A 14,804-nucleotide genomic window follows, 5' to 3' on the forward strand; every position below is an offset into this window, starting at 1 on the left:
TTCTAACGATTATACTAAAAGTTACAAAATTGACATGATTTGATAAAGTTGTTTAGCATTTTATTTATTTAAATTTTCTTAATGTTTAAAGTAAATTCACATTCAAATATAAGAATTCCATCAAAACTGAATTGGTAATTTTGCTTCTTTGCACACCTTCATTCCGTCAACTTGTGTTATTTGAACTACTGTTCTCGTCTTGGATTTTCATAACATTTTGGCCGACGTAAACTCTAACTTCCATCGTGTTCATCTTCTTGAATCGAATTGAAGTCGAGGGCAACCTGAAGACCCCCTTTTCTCACTACACTGAAACGTAGTGGATAGCGACACTCGTTTCCAGGATTACTCCGCCTGCCATTGATACTTATAAGTCTGAGTGGCTAGCAAAAGGCGCATACATTACCATTTTTAAGTCATTGGTATAACCTGTTTTGGAACAGAAAACTCTGATGGAAATTCTAAAACTGTATAGAAAGAACCTGTTAGTCCTATAAGGCAATCTTTTAGTGATGGTGTCAAAAATAAAACACCTGCTTCTAATCTGTCTCTCTGGCATACTAACTCATTGACCCACAAAGGGGAAGTACGAAATGCCAATGCTATTAATATATAAACCAAACTCTTCCATTATCTCTTTCGAGTCTGATGTAGGTCAGCCGCTTATCAAAACAGAAGGAAATAGTGAAAAAATTCTGTTAATGAATTGTATCTGGTGTTATGGGTTGCAGTTTTAGGGCCTGTGACTGTGAGAGTAAAATCTCCACCTTGCTTTATTTATGATTAATTAAAATAAAATATTGACCCGGATTAAATATTAAAATTGAAATTGTTTGAAAATTCATTTTTTTAAAAATAAAATGAACCAATATTTGGTAGAAATGACTCACGAAACCGATTTAATTATTTTGTAGTAAAAAGGCTATAAAAAAGTCTGTGTTTGAATGCAAAACAAGTTCTACTTTATTTCTAATAGAAAAATGCCTAATTAAAGCACTTTTGCACCCCCTTACAAAAACTGAAATCAAGATATAATGCTAATAAAACCTCATATTTAGAAACCGTATTCTAATTAGAATCCAAATTTCTTTTCTGATTTTGATTCTAGAAAATGTGTAAAAGTTAAGGCTTAAGCTTAAGGAGTCTTCAGGAAGTTAAATAAAATTTTGCTCAATTGGTTCTAATAGATCAAATTCAATTCAAAACTGAAATATTAAAATTTTTAAATGAAAGGTTATGCCTGTATTATGCCCTAATAACCTTTTAAAATATTCCAAAGAGATGTAAATTTCCTGAATATTTATTGTTACGATTTCATAAAAATCAGAGGTGTTCACACTTTTATGAAGGGCTTCCACTCCACACACAAGTAGTTTATGAATGATCCTGTATAAACACATAAACATACCTAACTTTATATAGAAAAATAAGAAATTCCTCAGAAAACTTGAACTGGAGGGCTTTAGTTGAAACTAAAAAAAAATCATGCTGAATTGTTTTAGTTTTCTATTTTTAGAATCAAAACAAAGAACAATTAATACAGATATTATCGAAGGGCACATTAGGATAATTGCGGCTGCCAAATTCCAAATTTGTGACAAAATTACTCTGACTTTTCTCTAATTTATTCATAATCGTTATTTAATTTTTCTCATTTTGTTTTGGCATTGTGTGCATCTACGTTCAACTTAGAATCGTGTTTGTTTTATCAAATGATATTCGTCCATCACTTCTAAAGATGGCTGTGATCGTGTAGTTGTTTTGTGGATCCAATCAATCTAAGCTCTGAAGAATCTTCTGCATGTAGAGCACCTGTGGATGATTTTGTAGCAGAGCTGCTGACTGCTTTATTTTTTCAATAGTACGTTTTCTCTTATGTTCCTGACTTTGTGCATATTCAGGAATCGTGGCTTGCAATATATCAGGACCACCTTTTTTGCACTGCTTTTTCTATGAGTCAGACTGAACTGCTTGAGAGCCACCTTCAAGCTGTCCTTGAATCATTTGGCAAACTCTCCATAAAGCAGTTGTTTTGAGATTCTTGACTCGGCATACAGCATAATATGCTTTGCCCAACGAATCTGAGTTGTTTTATCATGTACTAGCTGGCTTGCTATTGCGCTGCAAAGTCTGCTATTTGAAATCCTTGAAAAATTAATTAAAAATACTAAACATTTCCTTCACAACTTTATTGTAAACATGAAACAAATTTTTTCTTTTTTTTACCAACATTTTTTTCATTTTGATACTGATGTGACCAAAGAAAGGAGAAGAAATTAGAAATCAATTTACCTTTTCACTTGCAATTTAGTGATAGATCATATCTTGCTGAAAATCAAGTCCGCCACTTTAAAGAATAGAACATTTGCAAACACAAATGCTAAATATTTGTCCAGGAAATAAAAGAATATTATGAAATGAAACTATTTGTTATATCAAAATTCGAACAGTGAATTAAACATCAATAACAAATAGTTAATTAATAAAATATCTTTTTCAAAACCATTATACAAATTAGTTAATCTTGCAACTGATATCGCATCTACATAAGCAAGATATATATATATATATATATATAAGGGTTGGGACGATTAATCGAAATTGGAAAAATCGGAACCATTTTGGGGTATTGGTATCGGAATCAGAAAAGTTATAGTATCATTTCCGATTCAAACAGATTCTTTAAAATATTTTAATAAAGAATGAAACAAGCACGAATTGTACATTAGGGTGTTTGTCTTCTGAAATGATTAAAGTTTTATGGCACCTTTTTGGACACAAGGAAATCCTCAGACTCTCCAAACCTAATTTAATTTGTTTTTATTAGTTTTTATTGTCAGCTAAGTAAATATTCTATTCACTTGCCTATGTTATACCAGATTTTAAAAAGCTTTTTGCACCTATTTGATAAATCACCATATGATGTCTATTTGAGACTTGGGACTTTAATATCAAAGATTTAACATGCTTGGAATTTTTTTCTGGTGCTGATTTTGTCTGATCACCACATCCTTAGAAATATTTCATGTTTCCTTATATTTTGTTTGGTTTTGGCACAAGTGAAAATATAGATGAAAATCTCACAAGTTTATCAAAACTTTGGAAGAGAAAACATTGAGAAGTTTGTTAACTTAAAAAAAAACTTTCATTTACATTTAAAATACTCAAAACATGTGAGATTCTACTTTTTTAGGCGATTATGTGTGAGCACACTGAAACGTATTTTAGAATTTAGAATGGGGGTTTAGTTGTGCATATAAATATAATGTAAACTGATCCCATTTCGGTACATTATAACTTTTTAAGCAGTTAAGTAATTTTTATCACTAATTCTAAGGCCGATCAGCAAAATCATAAAATCATATGTAATTGCTATATTTTTTGTATTGCCACTCATACTTAGGGTTAGTAGTAAGAAAGGAGTGTGGTTTTTATGACATTTAACAATATTATATATTAATATGATAGCGTGTGTCTTATTTATTTTGTGTGTCATGATTACATCCGAGTGACTATTGTTTAATTATGAATTCCCATTTCTTATAATAAATAATTTTACCAAAAATTTTTCATAAGTTTTGGTTTCGGTTTCGATTATAGCTGATGAGACACCAGTGATTCATTTTTTTTAATAAATAATTTTATCAAGAATTCTTAATCAATTTCGGTTTCGATTTCGATTATAGCTGAAGGAACTCAAGCTGATGCACCAAAGTCAATTGTATATATTTTTTATTTTTGAAATCGCAACTTTATAATATGTAAAAATCAAAGGAACATTAATTCTATAATAATATATACGAAATCTGCTAGAATTAAAATATCATATTTAAGCGTACTTAACGACTTGGCTATGCCGAGCGTCCTTGCTAGCTTGGATAAATACTTTATATAATTAAAATAAAATTTAAACATTCATAGAAGGAAGGCACATCATAGTTAATGAAGCCTAACGCCCTTTCCATGTTAAAAATCATTTTCTAAATACTAACTTTATTATTTAGAAATTTGTTCGTAACAATGGGGGAGGGGCGTTGTTAATATTTTGTTCTTACATCGTTTTCTCATTTTACCTAACAATCGTCGACTATTTTTGACTGTTTATGAAAACTTTCAAGTCGCATGTTGCATACTAACGACGGACTGATACATTTTGGCTTTGTTTAAAATCAAAATAAACCTTTTGTTGCCTTTCAATTTGCAATACATTACAAGGAAAACATTTGAGAAAAAATATACCCAGAAATTACCCGGGGATTTATGTAATAATTTGAAAATTTACAGAAAAAAAAAAACAAGTCTCTAATTAAATATTTATAAATATTAAAAGAATCGGAATCAGGAATCAAATCAGAATCGGAAATTGGATCAGAATCGGGAAAAAGTTTGGAATCGTCCCATCACTAATATATATATATATATATATATATATATATATATAAGTTTAACTTTGTTAGTGCAAGAAACTTTTGCATTCATTTTGATGGGAGTTTCGATAGCATAGAAATTGGGATTACTATTATATTATTTCACTATATGATCATTCTTATTTTTTAACTCGCAGGAAGACCCAATATTTTTCAGGATTGAATGACGAATACTTGTGCTCATAGCACCATATTACTTGCATTTATACCCTTCATTTTATCCTCTCTTATAATCAAAGTTGAAATCTTTGAAAACTCTTTGAATAAGTGTCTTATACATAAGGTTTATAGACCCATATGCAGTTTTAAGCCCCCCCCCCTCCTCTCCCCAAAAATCCTGGCTTGATGTCGGTTTGGGAGTACATTGAGATTTAGAACATAGAATGAGGTTCTGCTCTCATAGCTCTTTTAGAAGGGTGCTTGAAGTTCCTGAATGAAAGAACTCTATTCTGAGTCAACAGTAATCAATTTAGTCTTTGGTGATTCCAAGCAAATTAATATTACAATAATTGTTTACCATAACCTGTTGCAGAATATGTAAGGTTTGTAATATTTCTTTGATAGATTCTGAATTGTAACTATACAGATAGAAAAAGCAACTTTATTTCATATAAATGATAATCCTATTATTTGGTATCGGTGTTAAGATAGAAACATTGCTAATGTGTGTGTGTGTTTTATTGTTTCTTTTTTAAACTGAAATCTAGGTGTTTAAATATCTGTGATAGTTTTGTTTTCTAAACTTTGAATTTTTATGAAATCTGTTTTTTTTTCAGCCATTGCAGTTCCGCATTTTTTTAAAAATTACAAACGTCATGAAAAATGACGATCCAAGTTCCTAATCATATTGTTTCAAAAGACAAGTTTTCAGGTTTTTTTTTTAATAAATGATTTTGCCTGCTATTAAGCTTTTCACTTAAACTTGCCATTGACACATGCGCATTCAGTTATAGCGAGATATCCTTACGTCTGAATATACACATTCATCATCTATTATACATTCTAGTATTAGTTAAACAGCTTTTAGAAATTGAATTCCAAACTAACATATTTCTGGCCAGGCCTTTATTTATCTATCCTTATCACTTCCCCACATATATTCTTTGGCGTTTCCTTGCTATATCAACTGCTTTACATTGTACCCAAAATAACTTTGTCATCGCAAGGAGTTAAATATATCTGCCCTTTTTCATATTGAAATAATATGGTGGGGGTATCTCTATAAGACTTTAGACCCGAAAACACTGTTCATTTGGACGCAACCGCATTTGTCAACCTCTGTTATTTTGTTATTATTAAAATCCATAGAAAGCATTAAATATCAAAAACCAGAAATGTAGTCATCAGCATTGGTTTAATGTTTCGTTTTTTTTTTTATGCTTGCATGTGTTGGAGATTTTAAGAAATTAACTTCTAAAGTATCTTTCCCTCATTTTATCACTTCCAACTTCTCCTGTGAACCTGCTACCTTAACTATTCTGTCTTTAAGACTCGCATTACAAATAGCAATCACCTAAAAATCTGGAAAACACTGTTGATGGTGTCTTCATAAGAGCACTGGTCCACACCATTCCACTGAGTAGATGTCAGGAAGGGTATCTGGTCTATAAACAAAATTTTGCCTCAAATAAACAAATGACTTCTAAAGAAAATCAGTTAAATTTCAATGTTAAAAAAAATCTATAAAAAACATCAGTTCTTTCTCATATAATTTCTGGAGACAGATATTTCATTTAAAAAATGAAATTTTAAAAACTTTTTTCCACAAAATTCAATTTGACAATTTTACAATCTTGACTAAAAATCAGGACAATGTTGACTCAAATTGAGCCAAAAGTTAAATAAAATTTGCCCCAAATCTATAAGATGAAAAAAAATTATTCAGATCTGTCATTTTCTTCTCAAAATTTTGTTTTGCAGCACTTTCAATCAACAAGTCACCCAAATTTTATGATGATGCTTAATGTTTAGGGCAGTTAACAATTTTTTTATGAGAAATAAATCCAGTGCTTTTATTAATTTTTTATAGGGGGTGCATGGTCTGTTTTTTTTTTGTTTTCTTATGTGTGGTTTTAAGACGGTTTTTACAATGTGGAATGCTTACTACTGTAGGATTAATGGTAGGGTTATGGAAGTGTTTTTATTTTGAAGTCAGTGTCATTTTGACTTAGGGTTAGTGGCAGGTTTAAAGAATATTTTGGGGGATTGAGATTCAGATTTAAGGTCAATAGTATGACCGGTTCAAGGGAGACATTTTAGGGGGTGGGCTTGTCACTCTGACCTAGATTTAATGGTAGTGATATATATATATATATATATATATATATATATATATATATATATATATACACAAAGGCAAGAATGGTGGGAAATGAGTCATCATTATACATTAAATTTATATGTGAAACTAATCCCCTTCTACTCTACTCTTATCATTTTTTTTTTTTTACTAATTTTTTTTAGGATATTCACACACAATCGTCTAAAAATGTAGAATCCTATTTAGTTTTTTTTTATTGTCTCAAGAATAAGAATTTTGCGTCCTAATTAAAATTTCACTTCCTTTTACAGATCTTTACCAATCAACCACTGTGAATTGATTATTATACATGTTGTTCCTGTTGGGGATGAACCGAAGGTCTTTGATCGACCAAGAAAAGATGTAAGTCGTCTTTTATTTCAAAGTGTACTGATCCTTTTGAGATCGGAAGTGATTGGAGATAATAGTACTTTTCATTGTGTGCTTTTTCAATCAATCTTAATTTTCTTACATTTCTGAGGGAGTTGATATGAAATTAAAATTTCAAACAAAATGGAAAATTAGTTTGTGGAATAATAGATAAGCTTGGCAACATGCTAGTAATAATAGATAAAAACATTAAAACTAACCAAGATATTTCGGTTGATTTGTTTGACCATATTCATTTGGTATCAAAATATCTTGGTCCAGTTTTCATGATGTGTCTGTGCCCTTATTTCTGTTGTATTATCCACTATTCCATAAATAAATTTTCCATACACTATGTAGATATACTAGCGGAACCATAGAAATTTCTTGATGCTTTCTACATCACACAGCACAATCATGTTGATACACCGGTTATGGAACTCTCATCCTGTAGCTTGGCCTTTCAAGTCTAGGTCAATAGGCATTTCCAATCTTTGTGATAATCATCTTTTGTTCTTGTTAGCTCCTTACATTAAGTGGCTTCACATCTTGTCTGGAGTGATTTCCATAAAAAGAAATTGTTTTTGCCAGTTAAATATTCTGTCAAAATGTTTCGTATTTCTTTATTTAAAATTTAATTATTATTATAAAAATTTAATTATTATTATAAAAATTTAATTATTTTTAAAACAATAAATATTCTCTACCTTCTAATTGTAATTTTTTCAGGTCAATAAAACAAATGTAATTTTTTTTTATGTATTTATAATGAAACTGTTTTAGTTGATATAATTTGATTCTGGGACAATTGAGTTTAAAATAGATGTAGTTAAAATTTTTAACCTTAGCGACATCAGCTAATTAGACAATCTTATTTTTTTAAATTATATGTGAAAAGTGACATATGAATATGAACTGCCTTAGCTGGAAATTATGGGATGTCTATCCTGATAATCTCATAGAAATGAACTATTTAATATTTAAATATATTTCTGAATTTTTGAGATGAGGATTGGTTATTCATACTATTTAGATTCTTTAGCATAATTTTCATAAAATTTTGAGTGTCCTTTTCATAAAATTTTGAGTGTCCTTTTCATAAAATTTTGAGTGCCATTTTCATAAAATTTTGAGTGCCATTTTCATAAAATTTTGAGTGTCCTTTTCATAAAATTTTGAGTGTCCTTTTCATAAAATTTTGAGTGTCCTTTTCATAAAATTTTGAGTGCCATTTTCATAAAATTTTGAGTGTCCTTTTCATAAAATTTTGAGTGCCATTTTCATAAAATTTTGAGTGTCCTTTTCATAAAATTTTGAGTGTCCTTTTCATAAAATTTTGAGTGCCCTTTTCATAAAATTTTGAGTGTCATTTTCATAAAATTTTGAGTGTCATTTTCATAAAATTTTGAGTGTCCTTTTCATAAAATTTTGAGTGCCCTTTTCATAAAATTTTGAGTGTCATTTTCATAAAATTTTGAGTGTCATTTTCATAAAATTTTGAGTGTCCTTTTCATAAAATTTTGAGTGTCCTTTTCATAAAATTTTGAGTGTCCTTTTCATAAAATTTTGAGTGTCCTTTTCATAAAATTTTGAGTGTCATTTTCATAAAATTTTGAGTGTCATTTTCATAAAATTTTGAGTGTCATTTTCATAAAATTTTGAGTGTCATTTTCATAAAATTTTGAGTGTCCTTTTCATAAAATTTTGAGTGTCCTTTTCATAAAATTTTGAGTGCCCTTTTCATAAAATTTTGAGTGCCATTTTCATAAAATTTTGAGTGCCATTTTCATAAAATTTTGAGTGTCCTTTTCATAAAATTTTGAGTGTCCTTTTCATAAAATTTTGAGTGTCCTTTTCATAAAATTTTGAGTGCCCTTTTCATAAAATTTTGAGTGCCATTTTCATAAAATTTTGAGTGTCCTTTTCATAAAATTTTGAGTGTCCTTTTCATAAAATTTTGAGTGCCCTTTTCATAAAATTTTGAGTGCCATTTTCATAAAATTTTGAGTGTCATTTTCATAAAATTTTGAGTGCCATTTTCATAAAATTTTGAGTGTCATTTTCATAAAATTTTGAGTGTCATTTTCATAAAATTTTGAGTGTCATTTTCATAAAATTTTGAGTGTCATTTTCATAAAATTTTGAGTGTCCTTTTCATAAAATTTTGAGTGTCCTTTTCATAAAATTTTGAGTGTCCTTTTCATAAAATTTTGAGTGCCCTTTTCATAAAATTTTGAGTGCCATTTTCATAAAATTTTGAGTGTCCTTTTCATAAAATTTTGAGTGTCCTTTTCATAAAATTTTGAGTGCCCTTTTCATAAAATTTTGAGTGTCATTTTCATAAAATTTTGAGTGTCATTTTCATAAAATTTTGAGTGTCCTTTTCATAAAATTTTGAGTGCCCTTTTCATAAAATTTTGAGTGTCATTTTCATAAAATTTTGAGTGTCATTTTCATAAAATTTTGAGTGTCCTTTTCATAAAATTTTGAGTGTCCTTTTCATAAAATTTTGAGTGTCCTTTTCATAAAATTTTGAGTGTCATTTTCATAAAATTTTGAGTGTCATTTTCATAAAATTTTGAGTGTCATTTTCATAAAATTTTGAGTGTCCTTTTCATAAAATTTTGAGTGTCCTTTTCATAAAATTTTGAGTGTCCTTTTCATAAAATTTTGAGTGCCCTTTTCATAAAATTTTGAGTGCCATTTTCATAAAATTTTGAGTGCCATTTTCATAAAATTTTGAGTGTCCTTTTCATAAAATTTTGAGTGTCCTTTTCATAAAATTTTGAGTGTCCTTTTCATAAAATTTTGAGTGCCCTTTTCATAAAATTTTGAGTGCCATTTTCATAAAATTTTGAGTGTCCTTTTCATAAAATTTTGAGTGTCCTTTTCATAAAATTTTGAGTGCCCTTTTCATAAAATTTTGAGTGCCATTTTCATAAAATTTTGAGTGCCATTTTCATAAAATTTTGAGTGCCATTTTCATAAAATTTTAGTTGATTTAGACTCTAACCTTTTACTAGTGCATCTTATTGAACTCTAGAATCTTTCTGTCAAAGTTGGGAATTTTTCTGTTGAACTTTGGAACCTGAAGAATTTTGACAAAATTTCAATGAAACCCTTTATTTAATTCACGGGAGTGGCATGCTCTCACTTCATCAACTATGAAAGGATAGAAATTTTAAGTAATTTACAATTGTATTTTCAGTCAACCACACTAAGGATTGAACCTTCAGTTTTCAGAAGAATGTCACGTTTACAGCTGAATTTTGGAGTTCTTTAACTGGCACTATAGTTAGTGTACTTTGAAAAAACTAATCACTATACAAGAGATTGTGTATGAATACGATAACTGCTACAATGAGAAGATATCTTTTATAAAAGAAATAATCGCATACCCTATAAATATGCATCTGTGCATGTGCATTTTCTTCCACTTATTGTGCTGGTCCAAAGTTGTTGCTTGATTCTGACACCATTTGCAATATCAGTTGTGTGATTTCAGTCAGTGTTGAAACAGAAAAAGACTTCAAATAAAAGTTTTGTTTTGAATTATTTTTTCCTGCTTTGTTTTCTCTACTAAACAACAGAATTGCAAATAACAAATCTCAGCCTGACCAAATCATAGCAAAAATCCAACGGTTTGGAGTTCAGGGGGTTCATCACTCTCCAAGATTAACTTTTAAACCCCAGAAATCCAAACTGATCATTAGATGTCCAGCAAACAGAAAGTTCCTGTATTTTGACAGTCATAAAATTTGGAAGACTTTGCATAAGTTATAAAGCAGTGAACCCAGATCAAACATATTTCCCATTTCTTATGTGGTCTCTCTTCTTTTTATTAGATATTACTCATGTGCAGCAAGTATGCTATTCACATGCATTGCAAATGCAACTCACCAAATATGCAGCTTAGTGCATGTTTACAACGCCAGAAATCATGAGATGTTAGCGGACCAACTGACCTCCTTTGTACATCTGCTGAGATATACATAGATACCCCTGGAACCACCTCAGAAATAACATTTTGTGACACCCACTGTAGTAGGCCAATCTGCTACCAGCAACATTTTATATTTTTCTTTAAAGTTATTTCTCAAATTATTTTGATAGAATTTATGATTACCTACAGTAAACAATGTTTAAAAAATATTTAATAACAAAAAGTTTTTTTAGATAAGAATTTGCTTGAGGGAATCACAGTTTCCTCCTTCTTAAGAAATGTTTCACAAGTGTTTTCAATGTGAGAAGATCTAAATTTCTTTAGTATTTCTATTTTTATGAAAAATCCACTTTATTTGGATAAAAGAAATGGACAATATAAACTGCCAATGTTGACAACTATACACGATTCCATTTATTTGAATTCAAGAAAAGGTAATCATTCAAAGAGTACTCCTCCTACCCAGTCCTAAAAGGAAAAAGTGAGTGTTTGAGTTGTGCGTTTTAGATGCTCAAAGTTTGTTGCTAGGTTCTAAAAATCTTCCCATTATTTCTTTTCATTTTTTTTCTCCTTCTTCATCTTTGTTTTTTCTTCTGTCTTTTTTGCTGTTGCTATTTTTTCTTCCTTTTTGTTTTCTCTTCTTTATCTCATTTGCTTATATCTTTGCTCTTTATTTTCTTCCCATCAGAAAAGAAATTTATCATTGCGTCTTGTTTAGCTACTCAAGTAAATTCTTTAGAGATTTGAATGAATCAAAATAAATAAAATGATCTTAAGGATAAAAAAAATTATATATATTTATATATAATGGAGCCAAAGGTGGCTTTGTTGCATGATTCAAATCTTTTGACCAGTGTTGATCGTCATCTTCTACACTGATAATTGCATAAGCATGAAGCACTAGAATCTTTAGATATACAAGATAATTATAATTTATAATTATTGTTACTCCTTTAAGAAATAATAAAAGACTACTGGGACCTCTGGAAATTCCACAGGGGACTGATTTATATGTAAGATATTAATGTTGGCAATCTGTAGATATTCAGTGTAAATGGAGATGCTCGAATATTATTGTAGCTCTTTTGTTAAAATTGCAAAAGTATTTATCCAACCTAGCAGGGACGCCCGGCATAGCCAGATTGTAAAATACGTTTAAATATGATATTTTAATTCTTGCAGATTTTGTATATATTATTATAGAGTTAATGTTCTATCGATTTTTATATATTATAAAGTTGTGATTTCAAAAATATATCCATATGACCGGAGTTCATCAGCTTGAATCGAAACTGATCCCAAACTTATGAATATATATATATATATATATATATATATATATATATATATATATATATATATATATATATATATAAACTTTAGTTCCTTCAGCTATAATTGAAACCAAAACTTATGAAGAATTCTTGATAAAAAAATAGATTACTAAGATGCCATCAGTTAAAAAACCAAGACTTATGGAGAATTCTTAATAAAAGTATTTTCAAAAAATAGATTATTGGAGTGCCATCAGCTATAATTGAAACCGAAACCAAAATTATGAATAATTTTTAGTAAAATTATTTATTACAAGAAATGGAAGTACATACCAATTAAACAACCCGGATGTAAACGTGACACAGAAAATAAAACACAAGCTCTCATATTGATATATAGATCCTTAAAGTTTAGCACTGTCTGAAAAAATTGAAAAAGTCTGTCAACAGGCTTTACGTGTGAGATTGTGACTTCCTGTTCAGTAATCACTCTGAGATCGTTTGTATTAAACATTAAGCTTCATTAATGTTAAAATTTCCTTTAATTTTTTTGCGGTGAATGGTGGCCCTGGGGTATGTTCCTTGCTAATGGAGTTAAAGGTGACAGTTAAATAGTTCGAAGCATTCAGTCAGCATTGATTGTCATCTCCTGCCCTGATGATTGCGTAAACATTAAACACTAGTGTCTGTAGGTATACAAAAGTAAATATTTATAAGTTATATATATATATATATATATATATATATATATATATATATATATTATATATATAAATGAAAATTTAGAATAAAGTTCGGTGTATTAAAAGAATTTATGACAAATTTCTTATTCGACAAGGAATACAAAAATTTGAAGTTTTTTTTCTTAATCAACAGATTTCCATTAAATGACTCATCTTATCAGAGGAAATGATTTTAGCAAAATAATGTTTATAGGCAGTCATAAATTTTGCTATTTAGCATATACTAAAAAATGAAAAGTCTAAAAGAAGCCAAGATTTAAAAAGGATATTTTATGGTGTAGTTGGGTTCAATGATAAAAAATAGAGTTTCAGTTGTAAGATCCAAGGCAATGAAGAGAGGTATAATACAGATGAAATATACAGTTTTTTAATGTTCAAATGTGATGTAATCCATAAAACGTGATAATCCGTTGCAGATCTTTCTCAAAAAACACCCGACTAGCTGAAACCACTGTCAAAAATTTTCTCCACTCCCTATCTGTGCCTAAATCAAAACGTAGATACCAGGAACAAAGCTTCTTTCTTAGAACTGCACGCCTGTGGAACTCTGTTCCGCTTGCCTGTTTCCCTCCCGACTTCAACCTGGATGTCTTCAAGTCTAACACAAACAAATTCCTGATGAACCGCCCCCCCCCAAGTAATGACACCTTACCAATTCTCCAATACTATTGCTACACTATCCCTTTGATTACTGTACACACAATAACCCTTATCCCTGAGTGGCCATTGGGCCTTGATAAGTGGTGAACCCCATGTAAAAAAAAAAAAAAAAAAAAAAAAGATTGCTGTTGTCTTATAAATATTGGTACTAATATTTATATGGACTTTAATTTTACAGTATGATACAAGCTATAATCTGAAAATATTTCAAAATTTCAGTTTATATATATATATATATGTGTGCATGTGTCTATATATATATATATATATATATATATATATATATATATATATATATATATAAGAATTGGGACAATGAATCATAATCGGGAATCGAAAAAATCAGAACTTTTTGGGGTATCGGAATCTGAAAAATTTGAGCCTATTTTTCGATGCCAAAACCGATTCCTTAAATTATCCTTTGATTTTGGTTCAAAAAACATCTTCCACTGTTTCTAGTAATAATAACATAATAAATATTTATTGATTTAAACTTCCAGTAAGACTAAAATCTCTAGACCATCCACTCACAAGTGTGTTTTTACGCTTGAGAAAATATAAGATGTGTTTTTAAAGTAATCGAGACAAAATAGCATTTTTATAGTTAAATATTTAGAGAGTTATAAAGAATCAGAATTGGTAATGGAATCGGAATTGGAAAAAATACTGGAATCATCCCATCACAAATATATATATATATATATACATATATATATATATATATATATATATATATATATATATATTAAGAAAATATGACATGTGGATTATAAGTTTATAATGAAACAAGGGTCAAACTAACCTCTGATCACCAAAATGTTATCAAAATGTCAGCCAAGATGAGAATAGTAGTTTTAATAATCCAGATTCTACTAATAATTATCTAAGTAAATGTCAGTCTTCATCATTTCAGGCCTGATTTTACCTTAATTTACAGGAAGTCTTAAAGTCTGCTTTGCAACTAATCTGTATAAGTTAGTAATCCACGTTTCAAATCTTCAGTATTAAATGTGCCAAACCTTTGCAGTTTAGTTCTTTTTTGGTATAACAAGTAAGACTTCATTGATGAAGTTCGAGCCAATTCTAAGC

At 29.3% G+C, this 14,804-nt stretch overlaps 1 protein-coding gene across 1 annotated transcript in view; it reads left to right on the forward strand.

Moving 5' to 3' along the window:
* The window catches only part of LOC145243682 (integrator complex subunit 13-like), a 1,170,185-nt gene that overhangs the window by 809,837 nt on the left and 345,544 nt on the right, over positions 1 to 14,804 (forward strand). Inside the window, exon 5 of the mRNA XM_080106736.1 lies at positions 6,999 to 7,089. Coding sequence (XP_079962862.1) covers positions 6,999 to 7,089 — 91 coding nt within the window. The remainder of the gene's footprint in view (positions 1 to 6,998; positions 7,090 to 14,804) is intronic.

This window comes from Euprymna scolopes, chromosome 22, assembly GCF_053919585.1.
Source record: "Euprymna scolopes isolate OS-2025 chromosome 22, ASM5391958v1, whole genome shotgun sequence".
Lineage (NCBI taxonomy): Eukaryota > Metazoa > Mollusca > Cephalopoda > Sepiida > Sepiolidae > Euprymna > Euprymna scolopes.